The following is a 26,397-nucleotide window of genomic DNA, read 5'->3' on the forward strand; positions in this document are numbered from 1 at the left end:
AGTGGTGTAGGGTATCATAAAGGCGGCCCGCCTGACTTTAAGACTTTCTTTACTGGTTCTTACTGGTTTAAATAGGGAAATCAATACCTGATTTTGCGTTAATCTCTGAAATTTAATTTTAACTTTATTCTGAAGGAATTATATTTAAATAGTAGAAATCCTAAATTATAATCACAGTAATATCAGAGAAGAGACATAAACAACATGAAGAGGTACTACTACGTTCTATTTTGGTTTGGAAAATCTCCTTCTCATTTCCATTATAAAATGACTTTTAAATTAAATTCGTCGATGTTTTATAATAAATAATATACTTAACCTTCGCTGAAAAAGTTCACCAGTCTCTATTATTGATTTTATTAATCAAATGATGGGGAAAATATATTTCTTCAACTATATATTTCTTTAACGCTTATATTTATTTATGATAGTTTATAATTAGTTTCTTACGTCCGCTTATCGTTAAAGTAGCTGACATTGAAAACTATTTAACGCAATTTCCTTTACAAATTTCATTGACTTTGGTAAAACTGTAAAGATAAATATTGAAAACTTGGCAGACAATTTAATGATCGAAAACTTTTGTTGCAAAGATAAGACCGTCATCCTTTCATTAACAGTTGGGTGTTTGTGTAAAAGGGTGTATCAGGTTGGAAATTAAGCGTAACCAGGGAAGGAAATGGCGTTGGTCACATTGAAGGATGCTAGACGAAACATCAGCAGATTACTATTCGACGACTATTGGGTCTATAACTGGAAACTCAATTCAAGACGGATTATTTCATCTTTACGATTATAGCCTCGGACATCCTAATATTGAGTCATGAAGGCATTCATTTTCCCCTTTCATATTTAACAGGAAATGATGCCGTCTTTGATGATAAGACTGAACATTCTAATTTCAATTCATTAAAGATAATAAATTAATTTGTTATTCAGTTATATATTTTGCAGGAATTTAGTTTTTTGTTTTTAATTGTTATTTTGTTGTCAAGGAACAAGAAATGAATAGATTAATTTAGGCATTCATGAACAAATGAATGTATTGATATGAAATATCCTATTAATTATTTATGTTTCGTCAAGTGAAAAATAGATAGAAGTCCCTCAAAGCAATTCGATCAAAATTTGATCAATAACAAGTAAAAAAAAAAAAAAACATTAAGTTTGGCCGGGCCACCATTGGGTAATGAAAACATTTTTATATAAAATTATCTGAATTCAACCGTGTTTCACTTTAAACTAAAAATAAGACCGTTTGGAAAACAAAAAAAAAAAAAAAAAAAAAAAAAAAAAAAACAAAACAAGTAAAAAAGCAGTAAGTTCGGCCGGGCCGAACTTTGAATACCCTCCACCATTTGGAACGAATTAGGAAATTTTCAAAAAAATAAAATCCAATAAAAATGCTTTTAAAATCTTTAAAATATCTAATATAGGAAGGTGCCGATATATGGGGGGATATACGATATTGTGGACCTATAAAGACAAATCTATGTCTGCGTGTAAAGTACTCACAAGGAACTCCGTGTGTGGATTTTAGACAATACGATTGGAGAATGTGGCTAAAATCATCAAAATGCCGAATATCGCGGGGTACCGTTATATGGGAGCTATACGTTATCGTTAACCTATATAGAGAATTCTCTGTCGGGGGGTAAAGTGCTCACAACGAACCCCTTGTGTACAAAGAACCCGTTGTGACCATTCCGTTGAAAAATATGGCTAAAAACATCAAAATACCGAATATCGGGGGTACCGTTATATGAGGGCTATACAATATCGTGGATCTATATAGATAATTCTCTGCCGAGGTATAAAGTACCCACAAGGAACTCCTTGTGTGGATTTTCAGACAATTTCGATGAAAAATGTGGGTCAAATCATAAAATACCGAATATCGGGAGGTACCGTTATATGGGAGATATACGATATCTTGGACCTGTATAGACAATTCTCTCTCAGGGGATGAAGTGCTCACAAGGAACTACTTGTGTTGATTTTAAGACAATTCCATTGAAAAGCGTGGCTAACATCATCAAAATACCGAATATCGGGGGTTACAGTTATATGGGGGATATACGATATCGTGGACCTATGTAGACAATTCTTTTTGAGGAGGTAAAATGCCCACAAGGGACTCCTTTTGTGGAATTTCAGACAATTCAATTGAAAAATGTGGCTAAAATCATCAAAATACCGAATATCGGGGGTACCGTTATATGGGGGCTATACGATATCGTCGAACTTGACCTGCCTGCAGACAAAAGAGGGATCTGTGCAAAATTTTAGCTTCCTATCTTAATTCGTTTAGACTGTAGCGTGATTACAACAGACTGTAGCGTGATTACGCTGATCAAGAATATATATACTTTGTTGGGTCTAAAATGATTATTTCGATGAGTTACAAACGGAATGACGAACTTAATATACCCTCCATACCTTTTTTGGTGGAGGGTATAAAAAAATGCCCAAAGACATAATACCTTACCACTATGTGGTATTTTTTTGTTCAAAACTGTTTCAACATCTCCATATGTAAACCATAAAAACCAACTGTGACCTCAATATTAAATTTTAGAATTTCACCTTTATCCCTTCACACCATACTAAATTTAGTAACATTTAGTACGCATATCCCAAAAGATTTACATATCTAAATCCAAGGCACAAAGAGTGATCCAAAATAAGAAACATTTAGCACTTATTGTTCAATTATAGTAGACATTTCCAAAGCAACCTTCATATTTCAATTTCAGATACAATATCCAATTTGAGGATTCTACCTCTATCCCTTCAGCCAATATCAAATTTAGTACTTTGTAGTACTTTTCGTACAATTACAGTTCTCATTTCCGAAATCGCCTCCATATTTTCAGACTACACGTAAACAACGACCCTCATACTAAATTTCAAGTACTATCTGTTTACCCAATATCAAGTTGCACCATATAGAGTACAATTTAGTTCTTTTCGTGCACTTATAGCCACCTGTACACCTTGATCCCAGATCTATCAGAGACGTCAATATCAAATCTCGGGTTTCCAGCTCTGTCACTCCATCCAACACCAAATTTATTACAATTCAGCACTTTTCGTACAATTATAGTACACATTTCTAAAACCACCTCAATTTCTCAATTCCCGATACCAAAAGAGGCTTCAATATCCAATTTCGGGTTTCAGTATGATGTAGTACTTTTCGTACATTTACAGTTCTCATTTCCGAAATCGCCTCCATAAGTCCAGCCTACACATGAACAACGACCCCAATACCAAATTTCAGATTTCAAGCACTATCTATTTACCCAATACAAATATGTATCAACTATAGTAGGGTTAAATACTTTTCATGCGCCGAACCTACCTATTTCTCACAACCTACCACCAACAGGGATCCGAATACATAATTTTAAAATTTCAGCTTCATCCGTTTACTCTAAATCAAACTCATTCAAATTAAGTACAGTTCGTGCACTGAGTACATACAGGGTGAGATGAAAAAACTGCAACCAACTTCATACTGCTGTCATTTCTAAGCCACTCGTCCGACAGCTGTTAAAATTTTTCCAGTGACAGCTCATTACATTGTTTACAAGCGTACAAAATCATTTTTGGTGAGAATTTTCCAGAAAAAAAGTTATTCGTGATGGAATTCAAGCCTGATAGGGTGATTTCTTTATATTTGGCTGGAAAACCTCAAGTGGCTACCGTTAGAGCACTCCAGCATTTAAATGTGAATAAATCTTTTGTATCTCGTACCATCGCTCGTTACCGTGATGCTGATAGCTTAGCCCGACGTCAAGGAAGTGGACGGAACAAAAACAGCAGCAGAAATGGTTCGAAAAGTAGAGAAGCGACTTGACCGAAATCCTCGGGGTAAATTTCAAAAAGTACAAGAACTTACACCGCAACAGAAAGAAAATAGACTCAAAAGAGCTTAAGAGTTGCCTCGCTCGACCGAAAGTGGTGAGCTGCCGATTTTGGTTTGTAAACAAACAAAATGATGAAATGTGCACCTTCGGTTGGCCACCAGAACTAAAGCGCTGGCCGTGATGATGGTGTAGGCCGACATAACAGCCGATGGTCGCTCTATGCTCGTATTAATCAACCGTGGCATCAGAATAAATGCTGAATATAATCGCGAATATATTCTGGAGGGTGTATTAAAGTCTTGGGTACGCAAATATTTCGGCCGCTGACCTTGGACATTACAACAGGATTCAGCACCATCGCATTCAGCACGCGCCACCCAAGAATGTTTAGAAAATGAGGTTCCTCGCTTCATTTCCAGCGCACAATGGCCATCAAAACCTCCGGATACCAATCCGTTGGACTATTGGAGTATTTTGGAAAGCAAGGTTGACACTAAAAAATACCAAAGCTTCGATCACCTCAAGCAAGCGTTTCGCCGGCAAAGGTCCAAAAACCGCATAACAACATTCGGGCAGCGTGTGACGGTTCCATTGGCCGTTGGAAGGCCATAATTCGCGCCAATTGTGACCAAGTCGAACAAATCTAAACTTATTCTAAAATTTGATGCCATTTCTGACATTTTTTACTTTCAAATTTTAAAAAAATGTAAAAATCATGGCTTTTGACTTTGTTGCGGTCACCCTGTATGTCCAGCCTACACACGAACAACGACACTAATATCAAATTTCAGATTTCAAGAACTATCTTATCACCCAATACAAATATTTACAAAATATAGTAGGGTTAAGTACTTTTCGTGCGATGAAACTACCACTTTCACACAAACCTACCACCACCAGGGACCCCAATTCAAAATTTCAAAATTCCAGCTTCACTCTAAATCAAACTCATCTAAATTTAGAATAATTTAGTACAGTTCGTAGTTCAAACTCACTTCTCAATTTTGATTCACAAGTTTTTAGCTCTATCCGTTCTCATAATACCAAATTGTACCATTTTAGAAGTATGGAACTATACTTTTAAGAAGTTTTTGTAAATTTAAATTTCGAATTTCTAAAAGCAATTGGGAACATCTATTCTGCATACAGATTTCAGATTTCTACCTCATTCCGCGTTAGTACTTTTCCTACCCTTTTAGCAAGCATTCCAGCTCTCCCCTCTCCATATATACATAATGTTTAAATGTTTAAATTAAGATAATCAATCAGTCGAAAACTTGTCAAAATGCCCAACCAAATATAGAATTATCCGCTAGCAAATCTAAATATAACATGCATGAAAATTTGATTTGAATCCTTCAAGTACTTAGCAAAGACAATATCTGTAATAGATTTAATAACAAAAATTCGAAAACAATATTTTATAGTCATAATAAAACACCTAACGACTTGACGACTTATTGGAATTATTTTAAACACCCACTCACTACCAACACAAATAAAGATACGTTTTCAAAAGAACCATAGTCTAAATCCTGAGAGGGTGGCACGTGTAGAAATATTTGCTATATTTTTTTCTCGGGTGTTGACACTCAAACCGTTTAACTGGTTATCAAAGTTGGATTTATTAGCTTATAAAGAAAAAAAAAAAAAAAAAAAACAAAAACAAAAACAAACCAAATCGAATAACAACATAAACAAAATACTTACGAACGAGATCATTGGAATATTCCAAGCCGCAGCCAGCAAAGCCTCGGTGGTACAACTCTCATCTGGTCCAATAAAGGCAGCAATATTATCGTTTTTCATTTGTGTCATAATTCTGAAATGCAGGAGGGAAAAAAGAAAGAGAAAATGTTTTTCAATTAAAAACCATTTGATTGAGACACAAACAGGTTAATGTGGGTAAGCCATTATTTTGATTGGTTTTTTTTTATCAAAAGGATTGATGGTGGTGGCCAAGAAAAGAGGAGAAAAGTTTTGTCGATGACACGGAAACAAAATCAGAAACTCATTATTGACTAGAGAGTGTTTTCGATGAGGAAGTGCCATTATGACACGTGTATTTTAAAGAAAGAAAGGAAGCTGATTGTGTGGGAAAAAGGGCGTTCGTGAAGAGCGGATTACTTTTCTGAACTAAAAAACTCGAACTGGTTTTTGACTGGAGCCAAGAGGCCGTAGAAATATCTTCTATATCTATAAAAGAGGAAAATGTTTGTATGTTTGTTTGTTTGTTTGTAATTTATGGACTCGAAAACCGCTTAACAGATTTTCCTGAAAATTTCCATGTATACTGCAACATCGCCTGAAAGTAACATAGTCTATATACATTTTTGAAATTCCACTTGGAACTGGGGATATAGCATCAGAATCGGAGGTACCTCCCAAAAATTTAGATTTTATATTCACATATCTATTGATCGGTTAAAGATACAGTCTCCAAATTTGGAATGCGTAACGGAATTCGGAACAAAAATAAATTTGCCAAATTATATTGAAATCGGTTCATATTTGGATATAGCTCCCATATATATTTTCGGCCGATTTCAAGCATTTGATGCACCAAACACGCTATGTAACCCCAATTTCAATGACATTTGAAACATGTAATGGATTTTATCTAAAAAATTGATTTCTCAAATTATATTGAAATCGGTTCAGATTTGGATATAGCTCCAATATACACTTTCGACCGATTTCATTTGATGCACCAAACACGCTATGTATCTCTAATTTCAATAAAATTTGGAATGTGTAGCGGAAATTAAAGCGAATATACATTTGTCGATTCTAAAGAAATTTGGAATATGTGACGGAATCGGTTCAGATTTGGATATAGCTCCCATATATATTTTCCGCCGATTTCACATATTTGATGCACAATAAAATTCGGCATGACTAAATTTGGTACAAAATTTAATTTGACATATTATATTCAAATTCGCTCAGATTTGATTATAGCTTCCATATATATTCTCGGCCGATTTCACATGCACCAAACACGATATATATGACCGATTCCAATGAAATTCAGAATGTGTGGCCGAATTTGGTTACAATAATAAATGTGGTAAATTAATTGGAAATTAGTTAAGATTTGGATATAGCTCCCATATATATATTCTCGGCCGATTTCACATATTTGACGCACCAATTTCAATGAAAAATGAAAGGTGGGGCGGAATTTGGTGTAAAAGTAAATTTTTTAAAATTATATTTAAATCGGATCAGATTGGGGAATGATTTTAATAAGAACCATTAGTCCACAACGCCTTAGGCTAACACTAAAAAACAACACAACAATTAATTAGAAATACGCTTATTAAGGCGAAGTATGTTGCTACCTCGAATTCACTAATTGCAATAGAAATGCCACTCTACTTCAAAAGATTGCAGTTACCTGCACGCTTGGTATTTGCTATGAAATAAATAAATCCGAAGCACAAACCCTTCGTGTATGCATGTCATGTTACTGATTTTTAATGGTTTTTTTTATTTACGCATCAAAATATTGCAATATTTTTTTTAACCAACATTATTCGTAAATAAAATTTTAAATGCATATAAAATGAAAAGGGGTAGCGAAGCGCACCGGGTTCAGCTAGTATACATATAAAAGAGTCATGAAATAAGTGATTGTCTTACATTGATACGAGGGTCAATCCTGGCTTGTAGGCGTGAGATATAGCTGGATTTTGGAAAATCGTAATAAAAGGATACGAAAAGTACTAAAAATTGAATACGTTGTATTGGAATTTAAAGTTGAAATGGGAGTCACTTGTAGAGTGCCGGATAGAAGTTTTTCGTTAAGAAAAGTTCTAAAATGGTACTTAACTTCTAAAATGGCACCGTTAGGTATTATGTGAATGGATAGGGCTAAACACTTGAAATTTGGTATGAGATTCATGGTTAAAAAGTAATTTGGGTTCAAAAAAGTTTACTAAGTGTGCAAACTGTACAAATGGCATTAAATTTGGAACAGTTTGGTTGAGGGTGATGATGATAAGTGTGCAAACTGCACAAATGACATTAAATTTGGAACAGTTTGGATGAGGGTGATCGGATGAAGTTGGAATTTTGAAATTGTGTATTGGGGTCCCTGTTGGTGATAGGTCTGTGATAAAGAGGTGGTGTAGAAAATGTGTTCTACAAGTGAACGACAAGTACTAAATAGTACTATATGGGGTAATATTTGGTATCCGGTGAACAGATGGCGCTTAAAATTGGAAATTTGTATTAAATTTGGTTTTGTGTGAACAGATAAAGCTGGAATTTTGAAATTTTGTATTGGGGCCCTGTTGATTGGTTTTGAAAATGATATTAAGGTCTCTGTTAAATCTGGGATCAAGATGTAGTGGTGGTTTCGGAAATGTGTGCTATAAGTGCACGAAAAGTACTAAATAGTACTATACACGGTACAACTTGGCGTTGAGTAAACAGGAAGTACTTGAAGTTTAGTATGTTCAAGTGTAGCCTGAATATATGGAGGTGGTTTTGGAAATGTGTACTATAATTTTGAGAAAAATGACTAAACTGTACATAATTTGGTATTGGGTTAAGGGATAGGGCTGGAATGCTCAAACTTGATATTGAGATTTTTGTTGGTATATGAAATTGAGACATGAAGGTGATTTTGGAAATGTGTACTATAATTGTGCGAAAATTACTAAATGGTACTAATTTTGGATCAATCTTAGTGTCTAGGGTGGAGAGATGTAGATTGTAGATTTGGTATTGGGCGAAGGAATTGAGCTGAAATTCTGAAATTTGATGTTAAGGTCTCTCTTTGTTTCTGGTGTTTACATATAGAAATGTTGCAATACTATAGGTCAGAAAAATTGGATGTCGGTCCATGGGGCAATGGTTTCACTAATATCCTCCTTCGTGTATACTTCCGAAAAGGGAAAACCGCGAAAACCTTGCAAGTCCACGAATGAAGTTTTGATTTAAAAACTTTGTCAGACTGAACAAGTAAAAAAGCAGTAAGTTCGGCCGGGCCGAACTTTGAATACCCTCCACCATTTGGAACGAATTAGAAAATATTCAAAAAAAATAAAATCCATTGAAAATTCTGTTAAAATCTTTAAAATACTTAATATCGGAAGGTGCCGATATATGGGGGGGGGGGGGGGGGTGTACGCTATTGTGGACCTAGAAAAATCTATTTCTGGGGGTAAAATGCTCACAAAGAACCCCTTGTGTACAAAGAACCCCTTGTGATGGTCACAAGTTGAAAAATATTGCTAAAAACACCAAAATACCGACTAAGGGCTATACGATATCGTGGACCTATATATATAATTCTCTGTCGAGGTATAAAGTACCCACAAGGAACTCCTTGTGTGGATTTTCAGACAATTCCGTTGAAAAATGTGGGTAAAATCATCAAAATACCGAATATCGGGGGGTACCGTCATATGGGGGCTATACGATATCGTGGACCTATGTAGATAATTCTCTGCGGAGGTATAAAGTACCCACAACCCCAGACCGAAGATGGGGCATCATCTTCGAACTTGACCTGCCTGCAGACAAAAGAGAGATCTGTGCAAAATTTTAGCTTCTTATCTGAATTCGTTTAGACTGTAGCGTGATTACAACAGACGGACGGACGGGGCTAAATCGTCTAAGAATTTTACGCTGATCAAGAATATATATACTTTATTGGGTCTAAAATGATTATTTCGATGAGTTACAAACGGAATGGCGAACTTAATATACCCTCCATACTTTTTTGGTGGAGGGCATAAAAAATTGTGCATTTTAAGAACTTCGTATAAATCATCTGAGCTTGGCCTTTAGGCAAGCTCTTAACCTTTCTGGTAATGACTTAAGTCATTACCGTCCTACTGAATGAGATTCCTTGGTGGAGTTGACACGCTTTCTTACGCCATGGCGACAAATTGGAAGATATCTTGCCATCAAGGCCCCAACTGATGACTTGTAGCAAAAATAATTGCGTGTTCGACTTTTTATACCCTCAGCCACATGGCTAGAGATGTTATATATCATTTTATACGGCCAAAACGTGCCTCATCGAAATAACGATTTAGACCCTAGGTCTCTTTGGACCAAATCCGTTTCAGGACATTTGGTGTCGATCTAGCGATGTCCTGGCCGTCAGTATCTCTATCTGGCTGGCACGCACTATAACTCTCGAAGGGAACTTTGTTCATCGAAATATTATTATCAAACTTATGGGAAATATCGGTACCTCCCACTAAAAATCGAAATGTTCAAAAAAATATTTTACTGCACAGAAAGAGAAAGGATAATCCGATTTTGGTCTAACTTTGCAAATCCTAATAATTGCATTAGTACTACACAATATTTCTATCAACACAAATCTGTTATAAAGATGGTACCAAATACCAAAATGACCCGAAATAAGCGAACGATTCTCTTCATATTTTACACATCCCATTATTTCTACTAACACAAGATCTGCTGTGAAGATGGGTTCAAGATCTGAAAAACAAAACGCTCATAAAACGCGGATAAGCGTTTAGCTCTCTTCAAATTTCACGCACACAAATATTTTTGCTAACACAAGATCTGTTGTGAAGATGATATATATCTGCGAACCCCTTCTAGTACCTCACCCATAATTTTTAATACTTTTATGTGTCATAACTTGCAAACAGGTCAGCGATCCTTTACAACTTATTATATCTAAATATATCCCTCCACCAGAAACCTGAGATCAATATGGAATTTATGATTTCCCGTAGAATTGGATATAAATGTTCTATTTTCCTATAATATTGCCGATACCGATGTTTTATCTGTATTGGATGAAGTATGAAAATGGATTACTTGCGTTGACTATATCGTGTACCCTCACGCACATTTTACAATTTTCTAAAAAATATCATATATGTCATGTAAAGTGAAGGAATAAGTCCATATAATCCATACCCGGCCCGGCCCGGCCCTTCCCGTATCAATTCAATTTAATCAATATCAATTCCTTCTGAACCTACTCCAAAGATCGTCAACAATTTGAACAATTACAACAGAAGTCAAGATATATTTAAATAATCGAACAAAGGCTGAGGGTATATATCTGTCAGTAAAACCGACTGATACCTTTTAAATTGTTCATTGAAAAATTAGATTTACATATTATTTTAGCATTTAATTTATCCAAAAATCAAATTTACTAACTTTTGTTTATTTATAATTCCTAAAACACATAAAAGTCTAAAAATATCACATATATTTTAAGCAATATGTTACTATAGCAATTTTCTACCTCAAACGTATCATTTACACCAGTAGGTAACGAAACTTTTTTTATTGCATATAATATATAAAGGCATGTATGTGGATGTTGTTATATTTTCCATAAGAATAGTTTTAAACATGTTCCTCGACATAAAATAATGGCAGATTTAAACAAGTAAGCAAAGGCTATAGTCGTGCGGGGCCGACTATGTGATACCCTACAACACTACAATATGTTAGCGGCCCCCTTATGTCCAAACCCATTTTGAAAGATTTTGGTTTTGAAATTATGTCACCTGGGACATTAGCCCGTCGTGTTTTTAGTTGTGTGGTCAAAAATATAATCCAATGGTCATCCAAAAGGTCTTTAACTCGCTTATCAGACGTGTCGATTGGCTTCAATTGTGTAATCAGGAATTTTTTCTGCTTTTGGTTCATTTCACCCCGAAATATTTTGCGAAAGTAAGAGGCCCCTCTGTATCTCCAAATTTAGACTAATCTATATGATATGCTTATCTACGATATTTGGCCATATTCGTCAACGAAATCAGCAAAAAAAAGCTAGAAGTTCGCCTTTTGTGTATTTCGGATATCGCCTGTAAGTAATGTCGGCAATTTTCCACACAAAAGTAGTGGTCCATTCTACCCGCTGTCCTAAACTCTAACTTCTTGCGAGATTTCGTGTCCTTTGGTTTCTATTTGTGACCTTTATAACGGCTGTTAAATCAGGAACATTTGTTTGTTGGTCCATTTCAACCCCTAAATATAGTGCGGAAATCTTTGAAAACAATAGACCTAGCTCTTCTGAGCCTAACCCCTTTGTGATCGGTCGATATTTGCAAACTGTATACAATAACTCAAACCTGTGTTGTAAGGTGAAAAAATATTACAAAATATTCAAAATTTAATATTATAAGTCAAAATGAAAAAATCGCATGCGATAAAAAATATGAAAAAAAAATAAAATATGTCACCAAATTATACAAAATCTTTATTAACATCATTGTTGGCATCTTTTTATGCGATTTTTTTTAGATTTTATACTTTTATGCCAAAAGGGCATTCTAAATTGACAAAATTTGTCAAAATCGGTACAGCCATTATTGAGATATAAGCATTCTAGCTAACATCGCCTTCCTTTGTATATATACATTGTATATATTTCGCTATATATATCCGATATATTAAGTATCGGCATCTACGTAACGGTCAGAATCGACTTGTTCCTCTATTTGTGATTTCGCCGGGATTAAAAATATTCGCGGTTTAATGGAAAATTTGAGTTTTATTTAATACAAATGTTATGGTCTATTTCAACACTTAATATTAACCGATGACCATCAAAATTGGAGGGCTTCAACCCACCCTTAAGATGAAGCCCCATGCTAAGTTCCACGTCGATTGGTCTACAATTGCGTCCTGTAGAGCAACTGCAAAATAAGGAAATTTTTCAGTTTTTGGTCCATTTCAACCCCTCATATTATGGGATCATCTCAAAAAGCAATAGGGTTCTGTTCTGGCTCAAGCCCCACCTCCATTCTAAATTTCGTGAAGAATTGCGACCTGTAGAGTGATTACAAATTAACATGGACAGACGGACGGACGGACGGACATATATAGCTAGATCTATCTAGACCTATGTTTGAAACCAATATTTCGAGGTGTTACATAATTTTTGGCCCAATCAAACTTATAATACCCCCAACACATAGTGTTGTAGGGTATAAAAAAATATTATTTTTTTAATTTACAGATATTTGAAGTTAAAAATGCTTCATAACTTTTTTTTATCTTAACAAGTAAAAACTCCGTAAGTTCGTCTGGGCCAAACTTTTAATACCCTCTACCATTTGGAACGAATATGGCAATTCTCAAAAACAGAACAGTGTTGGCTTGTTTGTTCGGGATACCGGTGATATTTTGATGTTGCAAAATCATCAGACTTTATCCCCTTTTTTGTTGTTTTTATAAAAACAACGTTTGTTTATTAGTGGAGAACGATGGTAATGTTTACCTGGGGGTAAGGCAGGGAATACCTAGGTTTCGGAAAGAGCCACCAATCCTCACAACTTACATGGAGAAAGATGTAAATGTTTATAAGTGCGGTTGTAAGATTTAGAAGACTTTCCAAAAGAATTTTAGTTTTATTTAATTCTTTGGTTCCTCTTCTATTGAGCTTACGATCTCGTCACTTGGGTAAAGAATGTTTTTTGTCATAGAAGTTATTTTTAAAATAACTTCTGGGGAGAATATCCCAGACAAAAAACAAGGGAACTGATGAGGATTGGTGGCTCTTTCCGAAACCTAGGTATTCCCTGCCTTACTCCCTGGTAAACATTACCATCGTTCTCCACTAATAAACAAACGTTGTTTTTATAAAAACAACAAAAAAGGGATAAAGCCTGACCATTTTGCAACAACAAAATTCTCAAAAACAATAAAATCCGTTAAAAATTCTGTTAAAATCTTAAAAAAACACGGAAGGTAGCTGTTATATTAGGGTCTATACGACGACATGGATCTGGATTGGTCATAAGCCATTACAATATTCAAATGCAAAACTTAAAAAACCGGTGAATAATGTAGCTAATATTATCAAAATACCGAATATCGGTAGGTTATATTGGGGCTATACGAAAACGTGGACCTGCGCAGACAATTTTCTGTCTTAGGCTGTAGTATCCATTACGAACTTCAAATACCAATTGTAAAACAATTCCGGTGAATAATGTCGCTAAAATCAAAATAGCGAACATCGGGAGGTATCGTTATATGGGGGCTATACGAATACGAGGACCTGCACAGAAAATTTTCTGTCTTAGCCTGTGATATCCATTACGAACTTCAAATACCAAATTTGAAACAACTCCGGTGAATAATATCGCTTAAATCAAAATAGCGAATATTGGGAGGTACCGTTATATGGAGTCTATACGAAGACGTGGACCTGCACAAACAATTTTCTGTCTTAGGCTGTAGTATCCATTACAAACTTCAAATACCAAATTTAAAACAATTTCGGTGATAAATGTTCGTAAAATCATCAAAATACAGAATATCGGGTGGTACCGTTATATGGAGGCTATAACAAAACGTGGACCCACATGGCCCATATAATGGAAATAATATACATTTGAATAAAATTTTATCAATCTACTTCATTTCGTTCGGAAGCTAGAGTGATTTCCACAGACCGACAACATCGCAAATAGACATAGAATTTTATGCTGATCAAGAATATATATACTTTGTGGGTTCTAAGGGGTTACAAACGGAATGACAAACTTAATATACCCTCCATACTATGGTGGTGGGTATAAAAATGCATAGGCAATTAAAATAAAATATTATTATAAGCGGATTTACACATGGACATATTTTTTAACAATTCTTAGAATAACAAATGCCAAGTTCGAAGTTTTCAATACAAAAAACCGACAATGTTTAAAATCATACAAAAGGGCCATGCACAAATACATTCCATCTCATAACTTACTTTTCATAAAAAACATTTCTAATCATATAATGACAATGAGTCGATCCGCTTAATGGAAACTGCTAATTTTATAATTTTTTCATTGAAATATTTCTCTTATGAAATTCCCAGTTTATTTCATAGAGTTATTAAATTTTCTAACATCTGCTTCGAATGCGAAAAACTTGTTAAAGAAACACACATGAAATATTCACTCTTCTTGCAAGTCGAAAGCAACAAAAAAAAAAAAAATTCTAAAATGTCTGTTATACTTGAAAATGTTCATAAACTTCCGAAAGCTTTTAAGTTATTTTTTCCTCCGACTAATATAAACATGAATTTGATGTTTCAATGAAAAAAAAAAAAACCCAACAACAAAATATTAAAGCAAAGTGCATTCACATGCATGGCATATGCATATGTGTTAGTAAATTTCATATTGAGTAAAAAATCTCAGGATTATATTGACAAATTGAACTTTCAACATTTAATTTTTTTACTGAAAGTCTGTTGACATAGTTTTTTCCTTTTTGGCTAGCCATGTGCGCTGGGATGTAACTGTTGAAAAAAAAAAAAAAAAAAAAAAACAAAAATATAAAAACAATTGATTTAATTGGGGAATGTTGGTGGGACCAAGGGGTTATGAGTAAGGTGTAAGGGACAATCACATGAGGTTTAAATTCTGAACTTAATTTAAAAAAAAGAGCCGAAAATGAGGATACACTTGGTACAAAGATAATTTAAAAAGACATAAACAAATTTTAAATGAATGCAAACAAAATCTTCAACTCACTCTAATATTTTTAATTCAAAAAAGAGACCAACGGTCTATCGCCCATTAGCAGTATTCCTTTTAATTGCCAAACAAACAAAAAGAATAGAGGAAAACAATCAAAAATAAAAGAAAAACACTTCATTTCCCTTAACAATGTGACAGTGTATGAACGTGTTTGAATTTTTTTGATATTCACTCAGTTTATCTAAGGGCAATTATTAAACATTGAAAACAATTTGAAATTGTCAGATTAATAATTGGTGTTATTTAGGAATACGATTTATGTTCCGTTAGTCGTATATAACACATTTTTTCATTGCTGCCAAAATTAGCTTTTGCTATGGATCTTTTTTCACATTTTTTCCTCGAAATATACATTTTAGACCTCACAAAGTATATTTATTCTTGGCAGCATAAAATACTATGTCGATTTAGCGATGTCCGTCCGTTTATCCATCTGTGGAAATCACTCTAGCTTCCGAACGAAATGAAGTAGATTGATATAATTTTACTCAAATGTATATTATGTCTGCAGGACTGTTGCTATTAAAAATGGGCCATGTAAGTCCACGTTTTTACAGCCCTCATATAACGGTACCTACCGATATTAGGTATTTTGATGATTTTAGCGACATTATTTATCGAACTGTACGATATTCGGAATTTTTATGATTTTTGCTACTTTTTATACCCTACACCACATAGTGGTAAGGGTATTATGTCTTTGTGCATTTGTTTGTAACATGGAGAAGGAAACGAGATAGACCCATAGTTACTTTTGAGAACCTTCATAGAATCACTTTCTGAGTCGATTTATGCATGTCAGTCCGTCCGTCCGTCTGTCCATGTATTCTTGTGAACAAAATGCAGGTCGCATTTATTATCCGATTGAGATGAAATTTTCCAAACAATATTTTTTTGGCCCAAGGACGAACCCTATTGAAATTGGTGAGAATCGGATCAAATTTAGATATAGCTCCTATATATATCTTCATCCGATTTCGGGTTAAATGTGCACCAAATATCCACTATCAGTCCAAATTACCTGAATTTTGGCACACCCAACCGAGTTCGGCCTAGAAGCAAGTATATCAAATTTGGAGAAAATCGGTTCAGAAACAGCTATAGCTCCCATATATATATTCATCCGATTTCGGGTTAAATGTGCACCAAATGTCCACTATCAGTCTAAATTACCTGAATTTTGGCACACCCAACCGAGTTCGGCCTAGAAGCAAGTATATCAAATTTGGAGAAAATCGGTTTAGATATAGCTATAGCTCCCATATATATCTTTCATCCGATTTGGTGTTTAAGCCTCTCACATTCGTAATATGCACTCCACAAGAATGATATTTGGTACCAGATATAAGATACAGCCCAGAAATAGCTGTTTGTAATTTTATCGAAATCGGTTCAGATTTGGATATAGCTCCCATATATATCTTCATCCGATTTCGGGTTAATTGTGCACCAAATGGCCGATATAAGTCCAAATGGACTGAATTTTAGTACATCGGACCAAATTCAGCCTAGAAGCAAGTATATCAAATTTAGTGAAAATCGGTTCAGATATAGATATAGCAACCATATATATGTTTCATCCGATTTAGAGTTTTAGTCCCATACATTCGTAATATTCACTCCACAACCGTGATATTTGGTACCAGGTATTAGATGGAGCACAGGAATAGCTGTTTTAAATTTTATCGAAATCGGTTCAGATTTGTATATAGCTCTCATATATATCTTCATCCGATTTCGGGTTAAATGTGCGCTAAATGGTCAATATCAGCCCAAATCACCAGTCTAGAAGATAATACGTAAAATTTGGAGAAACCCGGTTCAGAGATAGCTATAGTTCGTAAAATGCACGATAGAATTAGATAGATTCTGATTTTGTACCAAATATCTCATAGAGCTCTGAAATGCCCTGTATAAACCTTTTTACGAGAGCTCTACTAAATATGCATAGTGGTGTAGGGTATCATATAGTCGGCCCCGCCCGACTTTTGAGCTTTCCTTACTGGTTTTTAATTGGAATTGTCTGAAATTCTGCACAAGCAGTTCCTTATGAGTACTTAACCCCCTGAAAGAGAATTGTCTATAGAGGTCCACGATATAGTAATAGCCCCCAAATAAAAGTACACCCCGACATTCGATATTTTGATGATTTCAGGCAAATTTTTCAATGGAATTGTCTGAAAATTCTCACAAGAAATTCCTTGTGAGTACTTTATCCCCTGAAAGAGATTTGTCTATACAGGTCCACGATATCGTATACGCCCCATATAACGGCACCTCCCAATATTCGATATTTTGATAATTTTTGCGATGTTATTAACCGGCATTTTTTCAAATGTCGTATATAAAGTTTGGAACAGTTACTACAGCCTATAACACATGTTATTTATGCAGGACCACGTCTTCGTATAGCCCTCAAATAATGGTTCTCATTTGAGACCCTCCACCATAGTATGGAGGGTATATTAAGTTTGTCATTCGGTTTGTAACACCTCGAAGTACACATTTTAGACCCCATAAAGTATATATATTCTTGACTTTTGGTATTGAAAATGGGCCATGTAGGTCCACGGTACCTTCCGATATTCGGTGTTTTGATAATATTAGCAGAATTATTCACCGGAATAGTTTAAAATTTGGTATTTAAAGTTCGTAATGGATACTACAGCTTACGACAGAAAATTGTCTGTGCAGGTGCACGTCTTCGTATAGCCCCCATATAACGGTACCTTCCGATATTCGGTGTTTTGATAATATTAGCAGAATTATTCACCGGAATAGTTTAAAATTTGGTATTTAAAGTTCGTAATGGATACTACAGCCTAAGGCAAAAAATTGTCTGTGCAGGTCCACGTCTTCGTTTAACCCACATATAACGGTAGCTCCCAATATTCGGTATTTCTATGGTGTTAGCGAATTTATAATTATAATTGTTTCAAATTTGGTATTTGAAGTTCATAATGGATACTACAGCCTAAGGCAGAAAATTGTTTGTGCAGGTCCACGTCTTCGTAGAGCCCCCATTTAACGGTACCTCCCGATATTCGGTATTTTAATGATTTTAGCGAATTTATTCACCGGAATTGTTCGTAATGGATACTACATCCTAAGACAGAAAATTGTCTGTGTAGGTCCACCTCTTCGTAAAGCCCCCATATAAGGGTACCTCCCGATATTCGGTATTTTGATGATTTTAGGGACATTTTTCCCCAGAATTGTTTTAAATTTAATATTTGAAGTTCGTAATGGATACTACAGCCTACGACAGAAAATTGTCTGTGCAGGTCCACGTCTTCGTATAGCCCCCATATAACGGTACCTCCCGATATTCGGTATTTTGATTTTATCGACATTATAACCGATTTTTTTTAAGTTTCGAGTTTGAATATTGTAATGGCTTATGACAAATGTTACCTACGCAGGTTCATGTCGTCGTATAGACCCTAATATAATAGCTACATTCGGTATTTTTAAGATTTTAACAGACTTTTTAACGTTTGTTTTTGAGAATTGCCAAATTCGTTCCAAATGGTGGAGGGTATTCAAAGTTCGACCCGGCCGAACTTACAGCATTTTTACTTCTTTTTTTTTAATTTGCTAAATCCTTCTGCATGATGTAGGGTATTCAAAGTTTGTCCCGGCCAAACTAACTGCTTTTTCACTTCTTCTGTATGAAAAGTATGTGATTTTTGACAGCTGGTCTCGCAGACAATTTTTGCATTGACAGACAAAGTTAAATATGAAATTTCAGAGTTTTGGTCCCAATAATACAATACTGAATACATTTTACCAAGAATTTCCACAAACACCTACATGCAATATTTAAAGATCCCAGATTTTAAACAATAGCATTTTAGTTCAAAAAAAAGATATATACCACCTTATCTCACCCCCACTTATAAACTACTACCTATATGTCAAATTTCAAGATTCTAGCCTTAGCCGTTTCTTCTGTTTTTTTTTTTACAATTTTCATTTTTTCAAAAAGAAATGGAAATTCAGCTGATTGCCTCTCAGAAAGCTCACAACTTTTCTGTTTTGTTCAAATTCCCAGGCGATTATTGTGTAATTTTACATTTCGGTTTCCAAGAGAATTTCCACAAAACCCTGTCATGGTGTTTTTCTCTTGAAAGTATTTTTAAAATTAATCGATTTACAATGGATTCCCATTAAATGTTTTACTTGACTTTGAAACATTTTGTTTTCATATTTCAGCGAAGGATATTTATACATCATACGCTGGTGTAATCGCTTTTGTAGTACCCAAAAACAAAATGATTTTCCCTTTGGAATTGCTTTAGTCTTTAATTTAATGCCTACTCCCACTAATGTGGTAATTTTAAAATTTTAAGTATATTTACGCATTTATATCTGTTTGCACGTATGTAATGGTGTATTATCACATTTTCAATCATGTGCCTTTGTGTAAATATAATCCTACATCTATGCACATTGGTACACACACACACATTGATTCATGTCACTTACCTAATTGGTTGTACACGATAATCGCTTGTCTTGTGGCCTATGTCGTAGGCTTTAAATGTTAGACGTTTACCCGGCAATAGGGTGGGATCCTTATTAATATCCTCCACAGCGAGTGGTAGACCACCTAGGGTTACCTGTAAAATAAAAGGGAACAGATATAGAAATTGAGATTAAGAAATTAATTGCAACATAAATTGGGCGAGCAGACAAATTTAGAAATTTTACAATTCGAATGAAAATTTAAGACTGAAAAAACATGTTACCCACCCCAATGTTCGATAATTTAAATATATTTTGACTTCTGTTATGATTATTAAACTTGATGATCGTCTATGGATTAGGTTGCAAAGGAATGGACCAATATTATCCATTTTATATCGGACATTAAACAATAAGATATATATATATATATATATATATATATATATATATATATAGGGTGAAATAAAAAAACTGCAACAAAGTAAGATACCACATTTGTTTTTTAATTCTATTAAATGAAAGCAAAAAATGTCGAAAATAGCATCAAATTTTAGAATAAGTTTAGATTTCTTCCAACTGGCCACCTTTGGCACGATTTATGGCCTTCAAACAGCCAATGAAACCGTCACACGCTGCCCGAATGTTGCTCTGCGGTATTTTGGCCCATTCCCGGCGAAGCGCTTGCTTGAGGTGATCGACACTGTGGTATTTTTTGGTGCCAACCTTGCTTACCAAAATTCTCAATGTACAATAGTCCAACGGATTGGTATCCGGAGATTTTGGTGGCCATTGTGCGCTAGAAATGAATCGAGGAACCTCATTTTGTAACCATTCTTGGGTGGCGCGTGCTGAGTGCGGTGGTGCTGAGTTCTGTTGGAATGTCTTTAATACACCCTCCAGAATAGTTTCTCGATAATATTCGGCATTTATTCAGATGCCACGGTCGATTAATATGAGCGGAGAACGACCATGGCTGGCGCTTGAGTTCTGGTGGTCAACCGAAGGTGAACATTTTCAACTGTCTTCTTTGGCAAGTAAACACGATCATTTTGTTTGTTTACAAACTGCTGGACAACGAATGTTTTCTCATCGGAGAAAACCAAATTCGGCAGTACACCACTTTCGGCCAATCGAGGCAACTCTTTAGCTATTTTGAGTCTATTTTCTTTCTGTTGGGTGTAAGTTCTGGCACTTTTTGGAATTTTATTTTTCAATATTTGCCGAATGGAATAGTGCGATATTTTAGCTCACGAGCAATTTTTTTGGCCACTGCGACGCGGTGGTCGACTACTTCCATAACGTTATCTAAGATATGTGATAATTGTTAGACAATGTTGAAATGTGCCAGAGGTAGCAGATATAGTTGACCGAAGTATTCCCTTTTTTATACCCTCCACCATACATAGTATGGATGGTATATTTAGTTAGTCATTCCGTTTGTAACTCATCGATATAATAATTTTAGACCTAAAAAAACACCGAAGGAGTTCCTTGTGGGCACTTTATCACCTGGAAGAATATTATCTATATCGGTCCACGATATCGTATAGCCCCAATATGCAGGTAATTTTTGATTTTAGCCACATTTTTCAATGGAATTGTCTGATAATTCGCACAAGAAGTTTCTTGTGAGTACTTTATCCCCTAGAAGAGAATTGCCTATATAGGTCCACGATATCGTATAGCCGCTATATAAAGGAACCCCCGATATTCGGTATTTTGACGATTTCAGCCAAACTTGTCAATGGAATTGTCTGAGAATCCATACACGGAGTTCCTTGTTAGTACTTTATCACCTGGAAGAGATCGTATCTGCATTTTTATTTGTCATACTTCATCTAATGCAAATAAAAATATTGGTAAGGACAAAATTATAAGAACATCGAACATTATTATCCAATTTTAAATGGCTAAATATAAATATAGCAAATTGTAAAGAATCGCGGACTTGTTTCTCAAGTTTTGACAGATATAAGTATTGAAAATTGTGACCCTTTGTGGGTGAGGTACCGGAAGGCGTTGGTCGGTGTCTAGCATCTTCACAATCTCTTGCCTTAGCAAAAATGTTTGGACGTGTGAAATTTGAAGAGAGTGAAATGCTTATCCGCGTTTTATGAGCGTTTTGTTTTTTCAAAATATTGAACCCTTTGTGGGGAGGTACAAGAGGTGTGCACCGATATATCCCATCTTCACACGAGATCTTGATTAACAAAATTATTGTGGTGAGTAAAATTTGAAGACAATCGGATTATTATGTCATAAGAGTTATAAGAGTTATAATTTTTCAAATTTTGATCGTTTGTGGGGGAGGTACTTGACAGTAAAATATTCTCTTTCTGTGCAGTAAAATATTTTCGTAGAAAATTTCGACCTTTTTGGGGGGTGGAGTACAAGAACTAGTGGACCGATTCTGCAAATCTCAAAACTCGATCTAAGTTTGACAATAATATTACGATGCATCAAATTTGGATCAAATCGCATACTCTCTTCGAGAGTTATTGTGCACACCAGCCTAAAATACGGACGAACTGACACCGCTAAATCGACTACAAATGTCGTGAAACGGATTTGGTCCAAAGATATCTAGATTCTAAAACCGTTATTTCGATGGGGCACGTTATGACCTTATCAAATGATATATACTCTCTGGAAAATTATCTAAAATACGATTAAATGGAAAGACCACAAATGCATTTTTATTTGGTTTTATTTCTTCCCAAAATCATTTCCCATAAAACCCGTAATGTAAATTGTGTCTTTGGAAAAATCTCCAAAAAATGTGTGTCACAAAAGAATGGTGACAAACCATTAACTTAATATACAAACACTTGATGGAATATTTGACAATAGCATTACCAGGGCAACTGGGCACAGCTTTCATCATCTGTTTGCTATTATTATGTTTGATATAAATATGAACATGAAAAGAAACCAGCAGAAACAACACAAATAAACACACGCAGGCACTCACACACACACACTCACAATTGTTATGACATAATACAGAAGACTAATGCTCAGACGTCTGGAGCCCTAAGCAGCCGGTCATATGTGAACATCCTACCCATACATACACACGCACTCACCTTTTTTTCTTCTCTTCAAACTCATTCTTATTTGTTGTCTTAAGTATGACTTCTTCAGATGTTAATTTAATATCATCTTTTGTCTGTGTGCGTGTGCGTGGGTGTGTGTGTGTGTGTGTGTTTGGAAGATTTTGGATATTAGTCACGGATATTAGTAACAGCCGTCTACCCACTTGGTCATAAAGTGTATTTTCATCATTCAAAGTGGAAAAACACGTTTCAGTTCAATCATAAAATTATTGTTAACAATTTAATTGTTTTATTTTTATAGGTTGTAGGCATAAATGTTGTAAAACTGAAATCTGAACATTTGTTGTTATATATTAAGCAATTACAGATAATCCATTAGAAGTGTTTGGAAGAACCAGTGTTGTGTAGAAGAATAATTTGATAATCCGAAAATAAATTTGTCAAAATACTGGGATGTGTGAAATTGTGAAGAGCGTCGAATGCATATTTCGCATTTTATGTGGATTTTGGTTACTTAAAATGTTAACCTGTGAGATACCAAAATGAGTGATTCGATGTATTCCACATTCTCACCAGAATTTGTGCTGATAGTAGTATTGAGATGTTCCTAGTTTTAAAGGAGTCGGATGTCTATTTTCCTTTTTATAAGCTTCATGGTAGTTATACCCTACACCACATAGTGGTAAGGGTATTATGTCTTTGTGCATTTGTTTGTAACATGGAGAAGGAAACGAGATAGACCCATAGTTACTTTTGAGAACCTTCATAGAATCACTTTCTGAGTCGATTTATGCATGTCAGTCCGTCTGTCCATGTATTCTTGTGAACAAAATTCAGGTCGCATTTATTATCCGATTGAGATGAAATTTTCCAAACAATATTTTTTTGGCCCAAGGACGAACCCTATTGAAATTGGTGAGAATCGGATCAAATTTAGATATAGCTCCCATATATCTTCATCCGATTTCGGGTTAAATGTGCACCAAATATCCAATATCAGTCCAAATTACCTGAATTTTGGCACACCCAACCGAGTTCGGCCTAGAAGCAAGTATATCAAATTTGGAGAAATCGGTTCAGATATAGCTATAGCTCCCATATATATCTTTCATCCGATTTGATCTTGAAGTCCCTCACATTCCTACTATGCACTCCACAACCGTGATATTTGGTACCAGGTATTAGATGGAGCACAGAAATAGCTGTTTTAAATTTTATCGAAATCGGTTCAGATTTGGATATAGCTCCCATATATATCTTCATCCGATTTCGGGTTAATTGACCACCAAATGGCCAATATCAGCCCAAATGACCCGAATTTTGGCACATGTGACCGAGATTAACCTTAAAGCAAATACAACAAATTTGGAGAAAATCGGTTCAGAAACAGTTATAGCTCCCATATATATATTCATCCGATTTCGGGTTAAATGTGCACCAAATGTCCACTATCAGTCCAAATTACCTGAATTTTGGCACACCCAACCGAGTTCGGCCTAGAAGCAAGTATATCAAATTTGGAGAAAATCGGTTCAGATATAGCTATAGCTCCCATATAAATCTTTCATCCGATTTGGTGTTTAAGCCTCTCACATTCGTAATATGCACTCCACAAGAATGATATTTGGTACCAGATATAAGATACAGCCCAGAAATAGCTGTTTGTAATTTTATCGAAATCGGTTCAGATTTGGATATAGCTCCCATATATATCTTCATCCGATTTCGGGTTAATTGTGCACCAAATGGCCGATATAAGTCCAAATGGACTGAATTTTAGTACATCGGACCAAATTCAGCCTAGAAGCAAGTATATCAAATTTAGTGAAAATCGGTTCAGATATAGATATAGCAACCATATATATGTTTCATCCGATTTAGAGTTTTAGTCCCATACAACCGTGATATTTGGTACCAGGTATTAGATGGAGCACAGGAATAGCTGTTTTAAATTTTATCGAAATCGGTTCAGATTTGGATATAGCTCTCATATATATCTTCATCCGATTTCGGGTTAAATGTGCACTAAATGGTCAGCCCAAATCACCAGTCTAGAAGATAATACGTAAAATTTGGAGAAACCCGGTTCAGAGATAGCTATAGTTCGTAAAATGCACGATAGAATTAGATAGATTTTGATTTTGTACCTAATATCTCATAGAGCTCTGAAATGCCCTGTATAAACCTTTTTACGAGAGCTCTACTAAATATGCATAGTGGTGTAGGGTATCATATAGTCGACTTTTGAGCTTTCCTTACTAGTTTGAAATGTTGATCCGTTGTGGGGGAGGTACCTGATAGATCGGGCCTTCATTTTCCATTTTCACACATAACGCAGCACTAATGCAAGTACTAGGATTTGCAAAGTTGGAGCAAAGTAGGATTAACCTTTCTCTTTCTGTGTCGTAAATTATTTTCTTTGAAAATTTGGCCCTTTCATAGGGAGGTACCAGAAGGAGTGGACCGATATTGCCCACATCCGAACTCGATCTTAGTTTGACAATAATATTATTGGACCAAATAAGATTTTCCCTTCGAAAGTTATTGTGCACATCAGCCAGCAAAACAGAGGGACGGACTACTTAGATCGACCCCAAATGTCTTGCATTGGATTTTGTATAAAGAGACCAAGGGTCTAAAACCGTTATTTCGATCAGGCACGTTTTGGTCGTATCAAGACGATTGCTCATTTTGTTGCTGAATACTGTCACATTTTCCAAAGCAATTTTGTTTTTGGTTGTGTTTTTAACATAATTTTGTGGAGTCACATTCGTCTAACCACCCTAATAACTTTCCCTAATGCCTTCCCTCTTTAAACATATTAAATCACAATTTTTATACCCTCCACCAAAAAAAGTATGGAGGGTATATTAAGTTCGTCATTCCGTTTGTAACTCATCGAAATAATCATTTTAGACCCAACAAAGTATATATATTCTTGATCAGCGTAATCACGCTACAGTCTGTTGTAATCACGCTACAGTCTAAACGAATTAAGATAGGAAGCTAAAATTTGGCACAGATCTCTCTTTTGTCTGCAGGCAGGTCAAGTTTGAAGATGGGCTATATTGGTCCACGATATCGTGTAGCCTCCATATAACGGTACCCCCGATATTCGGTATTTTGATGATTTTAGCCACATTTTTCTACGGAATTGTCTGAAAATCCACACAAGTACTTTATACCTCGGCAGAGAATTATCTATATAGGTCCACAATATCGTATAGCCCCCATATAACGGTACCCCTACGGTATTCGGCATTTTGATAATTTTAGCCACATTTTTCAATGGAAATGTCTGAAATTACACAAAAGGAGTCCCTTGTGGACATTTTACCCCCTCAAAAAGAATTGTCTATATAGGTCGACGATATCGTATATCCCCCATATAACTGTACCCCCCGGTATTTTGATGATTTTATCCACTTTTTCCAATGGCATTATCTGAAAATCCACACAAGGAGTTTCTTGTGAGTACTTTTCACCCAGACATAGATT

At 35.2% G+C, this 26,397-nt stretch overlaps 1 protein-coding gene across 1 annotated transcript in view; it reads right to left on the bottom strand.

Annotated features, from left to right (window-relative positions):
• Window positions 1-26,397, bottom strand: part of LOC101888252 (guanylate cyclase 32E) — a 214,722-nt gene that overhangs the window by 95,817 nt on the left and 92,508 nt on the right. The window contains exons 3-4 of the mRNA XM_059124627.1: window positions 19,862-19,995; window positions 5,583-5,694 (exon numbers count right to left, since the gene is read on the bottom strand). Of these exons, the coding sequence (XP_058980610.1) occupies window positions 5,583-5,694; window positions 19,862-19,995 (246 nt within the window). The remainder of the gene's footprint in view (window positions 1-5,582; window positions 5,695-19,861; window positions 19,996-26,397) is intronic.

This window comes from Musca domestica, unplaced genomic scaffold (genome assembly GCF_030504385.1).
Source record: "Musca domestica strain aabys unplaced genomic scaffold, Musca_domestica.polishedcontigs.V.1.1 3, whole genome shotgun sequence".
NCBI classification, from domain to species: Eukaryota; Metazoa; Arthropoda; class Insecta; order Diptera; family Muscidae; genus Musca; species Musca domestica.